Source organism: Lathamus discolor, chromosome 10 (assembly GCF_037157495.1).
Source record: "Lathamus discolor isolate bLatDis1 chromosome 10, bLatDis1.hap1, whole genome shotgun sequence".
Taxonomy (NCBI): domain Eukaryota; kingdom Metazoa; phylum Chordata; class Aves; order Psittaciformes; family Psittacidae; genus Lathamus; species Lathamus discolor.
Genome location: NC_088893.1, coordinates 3,644,505 through 3,658,067, shown reverse-complemented (window position 1 = coordinate 3,658,067; position 13,563 = coordinate 3,644,505). Strand labels below are relative to the sequence as shown.

The window sequence follows — 13,563 nt, the reverse complement described above, 5'->3', positions numbered from 1 at the left end:
TGGGGGTCCTTTCCTTGAGGCATTAGGCTGTTTTTTCCTTGGTCTCCAGCTCTACGAGTATATCAAAACCACATGGAAAAGGCATAAACTTGACTTATGAAGGAGGAGAGCAGGGATTGTACAGCTTCAGAACAAAGATTTCAGCTGGATGAAAACTAATTCTATTCAAAAGCTCAATAGAGAAGATATCCTTGCCTGTAGAGTTTCCAGATGGCAATGAGATACGTTGAACTCGACTCACTGTCTGCTCACATGAGACGGGGAGCGTCTAATAGTTTAGAAGAATCTTAGTTTGTAAATCAATCCAGAGAACAGACATCCTTGGCACCTGCTCTGCTCAAGTTGTCCCTTTGAATCACGGCTGATTCAGACTTGGCATTTAGCAGGAATTTTCCGTGTTTCATTTTGAGGAATATGTTTCATCCCAGGATTTAACACAGCACGTCTCTGTGCAGAAAAGGCCATGAGGTATGAATCTTCATCATTCAATGTCAGACTTTTGAGCAGTGCTTTATGTTACCCAGCGATGAGCCTGCACAATCCCACTGGGATGGCAGTGCTTAGTAACTTGTCAGTGCCCTTGCTGGTTGTTGGATTCTGTTGAGTTTTTACATCGTTTGCTCATTGTATGAGAAAAGAATTTTTAATTTAAATCCTTCTGTAAATGTGCATCCCTTTTCTCAAAGGGTTCTTGTTTCAGGATCCTGTTATTTTCATGTAGTTTGTTTAATACATTTCAAACAGTGGTCAGAGAGAAGTGTGGGGTTGGAAGTCAGTGAATATGAGGGGTTGGTTAAGGAAGCAATGTGAGGGATTCTATCCTGATCTGGTCTTTGACCTTAGGAAAGTGATGAGGATGAACAGAAAGTGTCAGCTCTGTGGGAATAGGGTTACTCAGCCAGCATCAGGATCACACACAGTAGTACTTCAGCTTAGGTAAACTTAAAGCTTTGGAATCAGGAATAGGACCAGTTCTGAAGTTGTAAAGTTCTGAGTTTGTCCTGAGGCAATACTGTGTGTTTTCCACATTCATTGGGATTCTACAGTGGATCATAAAGGGGACTGTCAGTAAAGACCCAGCATGAGAAAAAATCTGGTTGTTCAGTACATTAGCAGAAGGAGGGAATAGTTAGGGTTGGAAAGGACCTTAAGATCATCCAGTTCCAACCCCCCTGCCATGGGCAGGGACACCTCACACTAAACCATGTCACCCAAGGCTCTGTCTAACCTGGCCTTGAACACCACCAGGGACGGAGCATTCACAACAAGGAAAGTGCTTTTTTGTACAAGGATAGGAAAGAAGACTGGTTAGCAGGAATATAGAAGAAAAGACGAGATGCTGGAAGCTTCATCAGTCAGAAATGGTAGAGGAACATCAAGAAGATAATTTGAAGAGGACACATTCTGAGATGCACATGGGTTAAATAGAACTGTATTTGATCGACTGAATGAAACTGTGAAGACAACTAAGCAGCACAGTAAAAAAAGAAATCAAATCTAGAAAACTTCATTCTGCATATTGTTGCTTCCCTCAGGTTTTATTCCAGCTCCATAGTGTCCTTTTAGATAGCATTCAGCAAGAATAACTTGCCTTCTTGTTTTAATTCATCATTAAGACACTTCTCTCAGATGCTCTTTCCTCCCTGAACCAAACAACTCAAGCTTTTACTGAGAATAATGGAGCAACATCTGCAAAGGTTATGAGTGTCCATAGGAAGGATATTCTGTGCAACAGGTATATAAGGTACATAATTCTTTTTAAAAGGAGAATTGGAAGCATTATAGCATGAAATGAAGGAACAGCAGGGAAAGGGGCATGGTTTTGCCTGGGGCTGTGAGACAAGCAAAGCTGTTGAATATGCTATCAAATATGTTTAAGCCTCAGATTGCAATAGATACTATTTCCTGTGGTTTTCTGCCTGCCATTTCATGCGATGCACCAAAATAATAATAAACCTCCCCTTGCTCAACTCTCTCCCCACAGCTATGGAATCAGAGACTAAAAGTGTTTTTTCTTGAAAGAGAAATGGAGCAGGCTGTGACTAATTCTCCCTGTTCTGTTTAGAAAAGGGAAATACTGTCATTTTCAGTAGCAACAGTAAAATTCTGATGATCATTTTCTTTGTGGCTGCATCTGCCCACTGTGACAACTTAAGGATCCAATGGTACTTGCCAGCCTTAGGTCACTGGAAGCTCCCTTCTTGGTAGGAATAGGAGGAAAAGAACAACAAATATCTTCCGCCCAGTAGCATTTGATTAAGTTCTCTACACAGCAGCTTTGTTTTCTAAAGCAGCACTGGGCTTTAGGAGAAAGGGAATTGAATCTATGAGCAGATTGTGTTGTCTCTGTGGTAGCTTATTGTCACTTCAAGAGTTGGCAGAATCCTTGATTGCCGTGTGACACTGTGTATGAAATAGCTTTTGCAGAGAGCTTGCCCTTGTGTTCAGCTGTGTATCTTTTTTTCTCCCTGTGGTATGTTTGTGCTTTTCAATATATTGTGTATTTCAAAAGCGATGAAAGTTCCACCTGCCCTTCCAACAAAGCCATTCTTGGTAGTGAGCAAAGAATATGCATATCTACAAGCATCACATTACGAAAGCTTTTTACCGTCTAATTCGTAGAAATAAGAATCTTAGAAATATGGTTATTATTTAAGATACTGTGTAGTAAACCTGTCTTCCTGCTTCCTCTTACATTGGGACATTCATGGTATCTAACTGACTGTAATTAGTGACTTCAGTTCCAGATAGTGCTGTGCAAATCAAAAGCACAGGGAATAAGAGGAAGAGGACAGTGAACCATCTGTCATCACGATTCTCTGCTTTTTGGACACTGCATCTTGTTAGCCCAAGCCAAATCAAAATCAGCCTCTGTGGTACATACGGATCCAGGGCTTGCATATTTAGGGCTAATGTTGTATCTCTTGCGTTATCATCCCGTTACTACGTAGTAATGTTGCTGCTTGTTCACTCATGATTCTTGAAGGCATTTGATAAAACCTCTTCCTACTAATTGCAGGTTTTGTACTAATTCTTTATGTGTGTTCTCTGGTCTCTGTCTTCATCCGTCTTCACCTTTCTTGTGTTACCTGCTTACTTCGGAGCAGAGTTTCTATTACCTGTTATCACTTGAAATTTCCTTCTCTCTTCTATTGCTGCATTGTTTCAACCTCAGAAGTGTAGAACTGCAGTGGACAGAGTGTTCCCAGTCAGGAAATCATAGGCTGCATATCAGGGGTTTTTCTCTGGTCCCGATGGTATTCTCCATGTTTCCTGGCCCCTGCACTCCCTAGGTTATCCCCTTCTCTGCTCTTATTGACATATGAACACTGTTTAAGTTCTTTGATCTCTCAAAATGAAAGGTGAAATAAATTGTTACTCCTCATCAGTGTTTAAAAGTCATGAATGACAAGTGAATTTAATCCAGATCTTTTGGTTGAAACACCCTCCAGTTGTTCCCGTAATTTGCCAGTCATTCTGATGACAACTTTACAAATTCTTTCCAGTTTTAGTAAGTAAATAGTCTCTGGTTTTGCCTGATCTCCAGCCGCTCTTGTCTGCCTGGTTCCAGTGCTGCAGTGACACGTGCTCAGGCAGTCGTGGTTCTGCCTGCCCTTAGCATGCTGGTCTGCAGCAGCCCCGGCTGAGCAGGCAGCAAGCCCTGGCAGCTCGGAGGTTTGTCCATGCAGGAGGTGATGCATGGACACGTTAACGGGAAGTCTCATAGAATCAACCAGGTTGTGAAAGACCTTTAAGCTCATCCAGTCAAACCATTGCCAAATTGCACTGCCAAGGCCACCACTGACCCATGGCACTGAGGCCTCGTCTCCACTGTGTGTGAGCACTTGCAGGGACGGTGTCTCCAGCACTGCCCTGGGGATCCTGTTCCAATGCCTGAGCACCCTCTGGGGAAGGAATTGTTCCTAATATCCAACCTAATCTTGTCTGGGGCCAAACTCCAGCTCTTCTGCTCCACAGGGCTTTTGCTTGAGCAGAATGAGGGAAAGGGCCATGAAAAATTGCCTATGATCGGGAAAACTGGGAAGTTAACTGGATTCAGAGTTCTTTCTGTGGGGTTTTTCTGTGTGTTTTGGTTTGGGTTTATGCAGTAAAAGACTCAGCAAAAGTACCTTCAGAAACTGAATATAGTGAAACTGAGAATAGGCATTTGTTATGCACAAGAATAATTCTGTCTGAATGGAAAACTGTTTAACAGCAACATATCACCTGCAGATTAAATCCTGGACTGAATTCATAGTTATGAACCTGAAGTCTTCACTATACACTGTAACTGAATATATTTGAGATATGGTTTGCATGACATGTTCCTGAAGTTGAAGTCATTAGAGAGCACAACATGACTGCTATGACTAATAGTAATGGAGCTGAATTCCCTTGTCCTGTCGAAATGTTCCTGTTGCAGAAGTAATTTGGCTGTACTGTATTCTGATTATAGCCCTCCCTTTAAATCTTTGATAGCAATTTAGATCTTTCTGTTAATATTTGTGTCAGTTCCTCTAACTCTTCCCTAGCTCATGATGAGTAGGATGGCGAAGGTTTCCTGTACTATAGTAGGGGGAAAGTAGGCAGGATGGAAACTGTTTTTCTCGAGGAAGCATAAGCTTAAGATAGAGCAGGTGGATCTGTTTGGCAGAGAGTGTGGTTCTTAATAAGAAAGCAAATTGGCATGTCCCAATTAGAAAGTTTATTTTAAGGCTGTGCCTCATCTTGTTTTTAAGTAGATGTAGTCTTCAGAAAAGCTAAACATCTGACCTGCTTTGTTAACCAGCCAACATCCTCACTTGCACTTATAGTAAAGAGGCAACGAAAAGGAGAATGAACATTGAGTCACAGCTGCATTCAGATCACTTAGACCCCCAAATAACATAGTTGTCCTAGATTCCCCGTGTAGGCAGTGTACAGAGCTATATAAATTCCCCACTTGAGAGCTGAGTTGTCCTCTGGAGGTGTCCTCATTAGCTATGGCAGAAAGCTGAGCAGTTGCTCTTGTAACTCAGACACCTCAAAAACTAAAGCAGGGCAAAGTTTGTTCTCTTCTCTCACTTGCCATGATGTGTGTTGAGATTAAGCTGAGCAACGCTTACCAGAGATGCAAAATTAGCACTTTTTTGTGTGTATGTAGTGGTCACTTGAATAGGTTAAAGAAAGTAATTGGAGAGGCCATTGGTATAAAGAGAGCTGATCAGCTAAAACCAGGGCAGGAGTGTTCGCGCCTGCAGTTGGGCAGTAAATTTTCATGTGACTATTCCAAGACTGCGGCAGTCTCCTGAGGTGTTACACTTGATGGGACAGTTAAAAGCAGGGTCCTAGAGACAAATTCTTAGCAAACTGCAGGTTTAGTGACTGATAAACCAACAGCTGTTGGCTTACGAAAGGTGAACTCGTGCCAAGGCCAAACCATACAATGCTGCTTGGATATAGAGTCTGTCTAAAAGGGTGGAGGTTTTCATGAAAACTGGCAGATATTTGGAGGTATGGTCATGCCTTTTTCAGCGTTTTCTTTTTCTTTGGAAACATTTATGCAGAATGATCTTATGTACGTCCAAAAGGATTATATATATACACGTAATTTAAAATAATGTGCGTCCCTGTTTTGGTTTGGGTTTTTTTTTTTTTTTTTTGAGAAAAAAGAACAACAACGACAAAAAAAAAAAAAACTACAAAAAAGGAGGCTCTGTTCCTGCACATGTTTTGCAATAGTCTGCAACAAGCAGAAAGGCCAGAATGTGCATGTGGATTATTTTACCTCTCTTGTATTCTGGGGACATACATTAGGAGTTTGGCAGCCTTTTCTCTGTGTGCTGGTACCTCTTGTTCGTTGGAGTTGCTGATTAGCTGAGGCAGTTGTTGTAAGCGGTGTTTAATTAGTGCAGCAGAGGAACAGAGACTTGTTCCAAATGTTCTCTGGGGGTTTCTCAGGAAGACGCTTGCAGGGCTCTGACTAAATTTGTTTCTAGTAGGACTGAAAGAGTTCATTGACACTGAAATGAGTGAGTTTATTACAGATATTCCACTTAATACTGTAAATCGGTATGTAATATCAAAGTCTGTAGAAGATACATGAAATACTACTTTTCGCTGCTTAACAGAGTAATGTGGATGAATTTATCTGAAGAGCCCATGCCAGAACTGCTGCATTATCAAACCAGTGTAGAAACACGAAATTCTGCATCGTCCTTTGCTCGAGTCGTACAAAACTACTGGCAGGAATACTGGCAGGAATACTAGTTATAGGTATAATTTGTAAATAAATGAGGAGTGGAGTCCAGGGTTGTGCATACTTTGGATGAATCATAGAAGAAAATTAATGGTTCTTTGTTCCATGTTGCATGAGTCACAAGAGAAAATTAAGAATCTAATTTTTGTCTCAGGACTCTGGCTAGTTTGGCAGCTGGTGGGGAATGAAGGTCTATCGTGCTAGGTTCGCCTAAAAAGATGCTTTAGCTGCTTTCTTAGGTTGTAAAGGTCGACAGTAAATCCAATTGTCTTACTTTCGTTGCTGTATGCAAACCCACAGTATGAGGTGACCAAGTTAACACTGTACTTCTTTTCTGGAGTTCCCAAGTAACTGTATGCTGCCTTTCTGCATAATAATGCTGGTTCATAGCAAATGGTGAAGCAGAGCCCCTTGCTGTATTATCTGTCATCTCTACTCAAGTACTCGCATTGTTCTCCATGTAGGCAATGAACAATATGCTTAATGCTGACTGCGTTCTTTGGGCAGTGCAAACCTCTTACTAAGGAAAGTGATACTTTTTTAAAGAGCACAGGCACTGACCTTCAGTGAAGTCCAGCAGAATGTTCTGAGCAGTTGCAGAGGACAAGCACTTCCTCTCTCATTCGTGAAGGCTGTAAGAACATTTAAGATGTGACTTTCCTCCGCTGGCATAGCTCTGCAGACATTAAAGTCAATGGGAGTTTCATTTCAGTGGGAGCAGTCAAGCCAAAACCTAACGCCCTACTTTCCAGGTCAAAGTTGCAGGAATGAGTTACAAGAAGTAACGCTGTTTGAAACAATCCAGGATGTCAAAAAGAGAATGATGCATCATCAGGAAATGACGTACAAAACACAACAAATATCATGCCAAGGAACAGAACACCAAAATGCGCCTGGTTGCCTTAATAACTCTGTAGTAGCATGTGTGTGCTACGTTGCTGTAAAATGCAGTCGAAAAAAAGAAAAGCAGTGGTAATTACAGATTGTCAGTGTAAGTGCTACCAGCATGAGAGGCCACCGGGAGCTGAAATCAGGCTCAAAAGGAGCCTCGGGAGCATTTGATGCCAGAGCTTGGCCATCAGCTCAGAACCTCCTTTAATATGTGCTGCGGTATGTCTGAGATTGCACTTAAATAAATGGAGCAAACCAAACCAGCATTTATACTGAAAGGAGACACCAGGAGAGAGTAAGTAGCTAATAAAGAGCAGAATAGATTGGGCACTCAATGTGTGGTAAAAGTCTCACATCCTTCCTGGAAGGAGCTGTTTGCAGTCCTTTGGTAGCATTTTCTGTCGTATTAGTTCTGTCTCTGAATTCGCCTGGGCTCTGTTCTTGTACACTAACCCCAATTGTGCTCCAGGGTGTTCCTGCAGTTAGAGCATAAAGGATGACCTCTTGTATCCAGCACCTTTTTGCATGGTTGGAGTGGAGAGCAGCTCTCTGTGAACCTTCAGCTTGTGCTTCTCCATGCTGCTTCTTCTCAACGCTCTTCTCTCTTTGGCGCTGCCTAACTCTGACTCTGGCTGTTCATGGGGTTTTCCTTTGTGCTTGATCTAACCATGTGGTAGAACAATACAAATGGAACATGGTTCTGTCAAGCACCATGGAAGGCTGCATACTCCCTGCCGCATGGCATGCTGGGATACTTCTGCTGTTTTCAGAAGCATCAAAAGGTGAGAGATTCCCCTTTCCTCACAGGAAAACTGCAAAAGGTGAAGAGTTGCTTGACCAGGCGCCCGGGCACTGCAGGGGGGAGCTCTAGTGATGTTTGCGACAGACTTTCCGGAGGGCTTGCATGCAGAATAACCATTTCTAAATGATTAATCTGTTTAATTGCTCTTGGAATGAAGAAGTTAGGCATCCTGTTGATTAATATGAATCAAAGGTGATTCCAGATATACCCGCAGAGATGAAAAATCATTTTTGTCTTCTTACCTTATAAATAGCATATGCTACATGTCTGTGTTTGAGCTGTCCAGTGGGTCCTTCTAGTTGAGGTACACTTTGGATGCCATTTCTGTAACAACAAGCTACTTAATATAACTATGGACCTCAGCTGAGCAATCCGAATGCGCTGGAATTTCATTATGAAGAAGTATATTGGAGCAGAACTTCAGAAGAGTCTGCAAAGCATTGGCTTTTATCTCTTAAGATGATGTGGATACCATGGCCTGTCTGAAACCAGTCTTATCCAGCAGTTACATAGCACACAGCTGAGCCAGCATGTGCAAATGGGCCATTTTAGCTTTGACAGCTTAGATGAGGTCTTTAACGTACTTGTGCCTAACTTTCCCCTTTGTAAAGTAGAGATACTGACACCTATTCATAAAGGACTGTGAGAGGCTTATACAGAAGTTTTCTTATACAGAAATGCTGCCTCATCTGACAGATCTGTTACAAATCTGTTGTGGAGCCATCAGAAGGAGAACATCTGAGATTCTTAGATTTAATCTGTGATTACTGATAAGAGTTAATAGTAGTGATGTGAAAGTATGACAATTTACCTCCTTTTTTCCCTGAAAACCCATGAGAATTGTGATCTCATGGTTACATGAAGAAATGAGTGTCGGGATTCCTGTTTTTTTGTCCAAGTTTTGGCCCAAGTGATCTCAGTGATGATATTTTTGGTGCCAAATTTGAGGCAGCTGGATCCATCTTTTCTAGGATGACTATATTCGAGCCCCTGTTGAGACAGCTTGATTTTTTCCAGAACAGATCATCCAGCACTGCTTTTACGTCCTTTGGGCAAACCTAAGTTTTAAAAACAACTTATTTTGCTAAACAGTGCCTAGAAAGAAGAATAGGACCAAAAGGTGTTTGTTTCTGCTGTTTAATTTCTCCATGTGGGTATTAGAAAAGCACCTAAAATTGGAAACATGCTGTTTTGTAGAATGACGTGTGTGTTTGGTTTATGATACTGAGGATCTGCAGTGCCCTGGTACCTAACAGTGGTGTGTCATGGGTTCAGGTCTAACAGTTATTTTATTCCTTCTTACTGGCTGGGCTTAAACCACAACATGATGTCACATAGGTTGTGAAATGAAAACGTTATCAAGAGTAGCTAGCAATTCAGGTAAACACAGTTGTCCTCTATTAAACACAGGCCTTGCTGTTGCCTTGGCTACTTGTTTTACAGCAAACAATTCTTCCTAATTTTAGAAATGACCAGAAACTGCCAGGCCATGTTCCATCCTGCATCTCTTTTCCATGGGTTTCCACAGGTGATTCTGTAGGGTGTAAGAAGTACTACATACCTTGGATGGTCAAGTGCACTTCCTGAGTCCAGTCATGTTCACTCAGAGCCCTGCAGCAGTACACTGGTAAAGCCCTGTGTGTAGAAATGAATATACACACTTAAATAGCTCTGCAAACAGATGGCTGAATTTCACATTACTACCCCAGATGGGAATATCTTAATAAAGCAGCCACCTGCCCAAGTAATCTCAAGGCTCAGGTCAAACAGTAAATTTTATCTAGTCTTTGGCAGGTGATCCCTGCTGTCTCGCAGGCTAACAGATGACTACTTGCTGAGCATATATGTGCTATTGATTACTTCAGACTCAGTGCTTACCTGGGTAACTGTTACTTAGAAGATCAACTCCTTACAGCTGATGTAGCGTGGAAAGTCATATGGCTTCAGGAGAGTGAAGCTGCTAAGTCAAAATGTGATAAATGTTCTTTATTCACTTTGCCTGAAAGCTGGAGAGAAAACCAAGACCTGATTCTTGCCTTCTAATGTTTTATACCCCTTTTTTTGTCTTTCATGAAGTGTTCCACTTTCCCAACCTTCTTTTTTTGCCATAGGAAGATAAATCTTGTATCCACCAGTAGACAAAAAATTATACTGAATAAACTTTCACCTTGTGCAACTTCATGGTGTTTGTGGTTATTCTTTCCAGGAAAACTTTTACAGTAAAGGTTAGAAGTGCTTCTCCAGGGGTTGATTTGGGGATTTCCAAGACACTCTCTGATCACTGAAAAGCTGTGGTGGGTTTTTCAAGGTGTACTGTAACTGTGGCAGTTTAATCAACTCTGGTCCTGGCAGCTGTTCAGCTTCAGCATTGTTTCCAAGGAATCATAAACAGCCAAAGGTACTGTCTCATAGACCTGGAAGAGAAGAGCTGTATGTTCTTGTAGCCAAGCCATAATATACCTGATGTTTTAGCTTGACTACCAAGCCTGATTTTTGAGGACTGGAAATCAGATGAGAGTTTTGAAAGTTTAAATGATGGTGGTGTGGGGAAACGCTTAGACTGTATTTTTGTAGCACTTTAGAATGCCCAGTAATCCTGATATTTGACTTTACAAATTCAGAATTTACAATCAGCATGATAACTTGCAAGGTACTTGGCACCACAGAAGGTAATGTCCAAAGCTGTATGTGATGTTTCTGATAATCTAGTTCAGAATTACAAAGCTAAACTGGAGTCTATCTGTGGAATCACAATGTTAGAGTGGCTGCAGAACTGCTCGCTTTCAGTGCCTCAGCCTCTGGAGGTAATGTGTAACATGAATTAAAATAATAGTGGGTTTAGGTGACTTCTTTTTTCTTATGGAAAATAGCATGTGGTCATAAAATGAGCAGAGGTGCATTTATCAGTCTGGGAAGGGGAAGCAGGTGCTGGACGTCATCAAGTCTCTAAAAACAAATTTCATCTTGGGTTTAAGTCTTTATTGATGTTTTCAGGTTCTTAGAAACGGAACCTGCTCACGTCATTCCTGAGAAGGCCTTGCAATTGACTTTTAAAACTCTGGAAAAGTTAAAAACTACTTCTTGGTAGTTACAGTTGTTGGGAATGTCACCGGTTCCTGAGACAATTCCGGTACTTCCATTATGAAATATGAAGTGAGTGGGCAAGTATTGCATGGTAGGGGCTTGGCAACGCTTTGCTTACATACACATTTGTTAATGCTCCTGGTTCCTTGAAGCACAGAGATCAGATTTCCAACCTGCTGTTATTAAAAGAGAAAAACCAAACCTGGAAGGGACAGATTAGTTCACTGTGCTTAATTGGAAAAGCATTTCATTAGAATGGGTCAAAAACCTAGTCAGAGAGGTCTGGCAATCATGGTATAATGGTACATTAGGGAGTGCTTCTCACTAAGTATGGTCTACCCGTTCCTTAATTAAAATGAAAATGATTTAAACTGCTATTACTTTCCTTTGCTGTTTGTTTAACGTAGTTAATAAAGGTATCTAATTGTTGGAAAATTGACAGGGTTCTCTCGTAAAAGATTGCTTTCAAACATAACTCCAAGAGCTGAGCTCTGAAAATTTGGGGCTTTTTAATGACATCTGTAAAAATCCTTTGTCATTTGAGTGTGCCAAGGTAGCCCCTGCTTTCATAATATCCCTTTTCCTTGTTGCTGGACTAAATGGGGGAAAAGTGACTTTGCTGGAATGTACCTTAACAGGTAGGTTTCTTAGACAAGGAATCAGTGTGTCGAGGGAAGAGTGGAAAACCAGAGGCCAGTCTTGGAGTAAGTTGAAAGATTGCTGAACAAAGCTCTTTGGCAAGTATTAAAATAGCCTGCAGGAGCTGTGAGCTGACAAGAGGTGGTGCTGAGAATGGATTCCATGAAACCTTTGCTTGCTGCAGTTGTCAGAACTGTTTGCTGGAATGTGTTTTTCTTTCATTGCAGGGTCAGAGGATTACAGAAGTAAATTCACTGGGAAGTGTTTCATGGACCTTGTCTGTCCTGAGAAGTGTCGCTGCGAGGGAACAATTGTAGACTGCTCTAACCAAAAACTCACCCGATTACCCAGTCACCTTCCTGAATATACTACTGATCTGTAAGTGCTTGCTCTCCATGCTGTGCTCAGCAGGGCATGTTGTGTTTCCTGCTTTTTAACGGCTATAAAAGGGACTCAGAGCATTTCAAGAAGGCACCTTCTACTTTAATCCCTGTGTGAAAGAGGGGAAGTTAATTTATTTCAAAGGAGCGCCACAACTCTCTTATTTCCTTAGCGTTCATGCCAACTGTGGGGATGAGAAAAGAGCCATGGCCCTCTGCATCAGCTGCCTCTCTGAGTCTTCTTGAAGTGCTGCCCTGTTATGTGGCCCATGCTGCCTGATTCCTTTCCATTCTGCCTTTGAGCACTTTGGCTTTGCATCTGGTCATTTTTACTTAAGAAATGGATTAACCCTTTTGAGTCAAATCTGTGATCAGGAACTCTCCATCTCGACAGTGCCTACTGCTTGGGTGAAGTGGCTCTCACTGAAACCAGTGTGCTGTTAAGCTATAAGTGATTTTATGAAATGTATTTGCTTTTAGAGATACTTCAGAGTTATAATGCTAAAGAGATATAAGAATATGTATTACTTAGTAGCTGAAGAATCTGTCTCCTTGCTATATTAGTATCCCCTTCAAACTCAATTCTGTTTTTGTGTTAGTATTCTTATTATACTTCTATTTAAACCCTCATAGAAATTGTTGATCTGAAGTTAAGAGAAAAATGTGTGAGACTACCAGAAACACAGCGAAGGCTCTACATAGAAAAATGGAGCTACGTGTAATCAGAGAAGAATTTTGCATGCGAAGTGCAAGCCAGTGGCCTTTGCATTGGTTTTGAAGACCAGCAGACTTTGATGGGAAAGAACCTGAAATCAGATCCCTTCTGTTTACACAGGCCGCATCTCCAATTGCATGTCTTCTGTAGCAGAATGCATGAGGGAGATTTAGTCCCGCAAACAAGGCTGTGTAATGGTTAAGGTTAATAATCCCTTATCGTGTGCATTGGAAGAAGGAGGCATTCTGATACTGTCCTTTGGCATTACGCTCTTAAAGGCAACTGAAGCTTTTACTATAGAAACTCTTCTATGTTCCCTTTCCTTCAAAGCCAAACTCTTTTCGCTCTGGCAGTCTGAGAGAGATGGCAGATAGTATCTTGCTTAACAAAGGTCATAGTTCTCTGTGTGGCAGCCCTGTATGTCACAAAGATATATCTATAGGCATCCGTGAAGTACTAAATGTCTCTTTGTTTGTTCCTATCAGGCGTCTGAATGACAATGATATTTCTGTTTTGGAAGCCATCGGGCTCTTCAAGAAATTGCCCAACCTCAGAAAAATGTAAGTTTGAGTCCCTTTCTTGTTAGAGCACACATTGCCTTGGGTTGTAAGGAAGGGGGGAGGGATGATGTTTTTCAGAATTTAGTACTGCAGTAGCAGAAATCACTTGTTAAATGTGAATTTAAGGGAAATGAGTGAGTTGCCTGTTAGGTGGACAGGCCCAGGTAAACCACAGTGACACACGGAGATCCCTAGGCTGACATTTCACTATTCTTTGTACTCTATTTGTTAAAGTCTGACTCATGGAGACTGGG

The 13,563-nt window shown here is 41.5% G+C and overlaps 1 protein-coding gene across 2 annotated transcripts in view; it reads left to right on the top strand.

Moving 5' to 3' along the window:
- SLIT3 (slit guidance ligand 3) overlaps nt 1–13,563 on the top strand; it is a 533,501-nt gene that overhangs the window by 385,358 nt on the left and 134,580 nt on the right. For both annotated transcript variants that reach the window (XM_065690971.1, XM_065690970.1), the window contains 2 exons: nt 11,882–12,032; nt 13,235–13,309. In XM_065690971.1, coding sequence (XP_065547043.1) covers nt 11,882–12,032; nt 13,235–13,309 — 226 coding nt within the window. The remainder of the gene's footprint in view (nt 1–11,881; nt 12,033–13,234; nt 13,310–13,563) is intronic.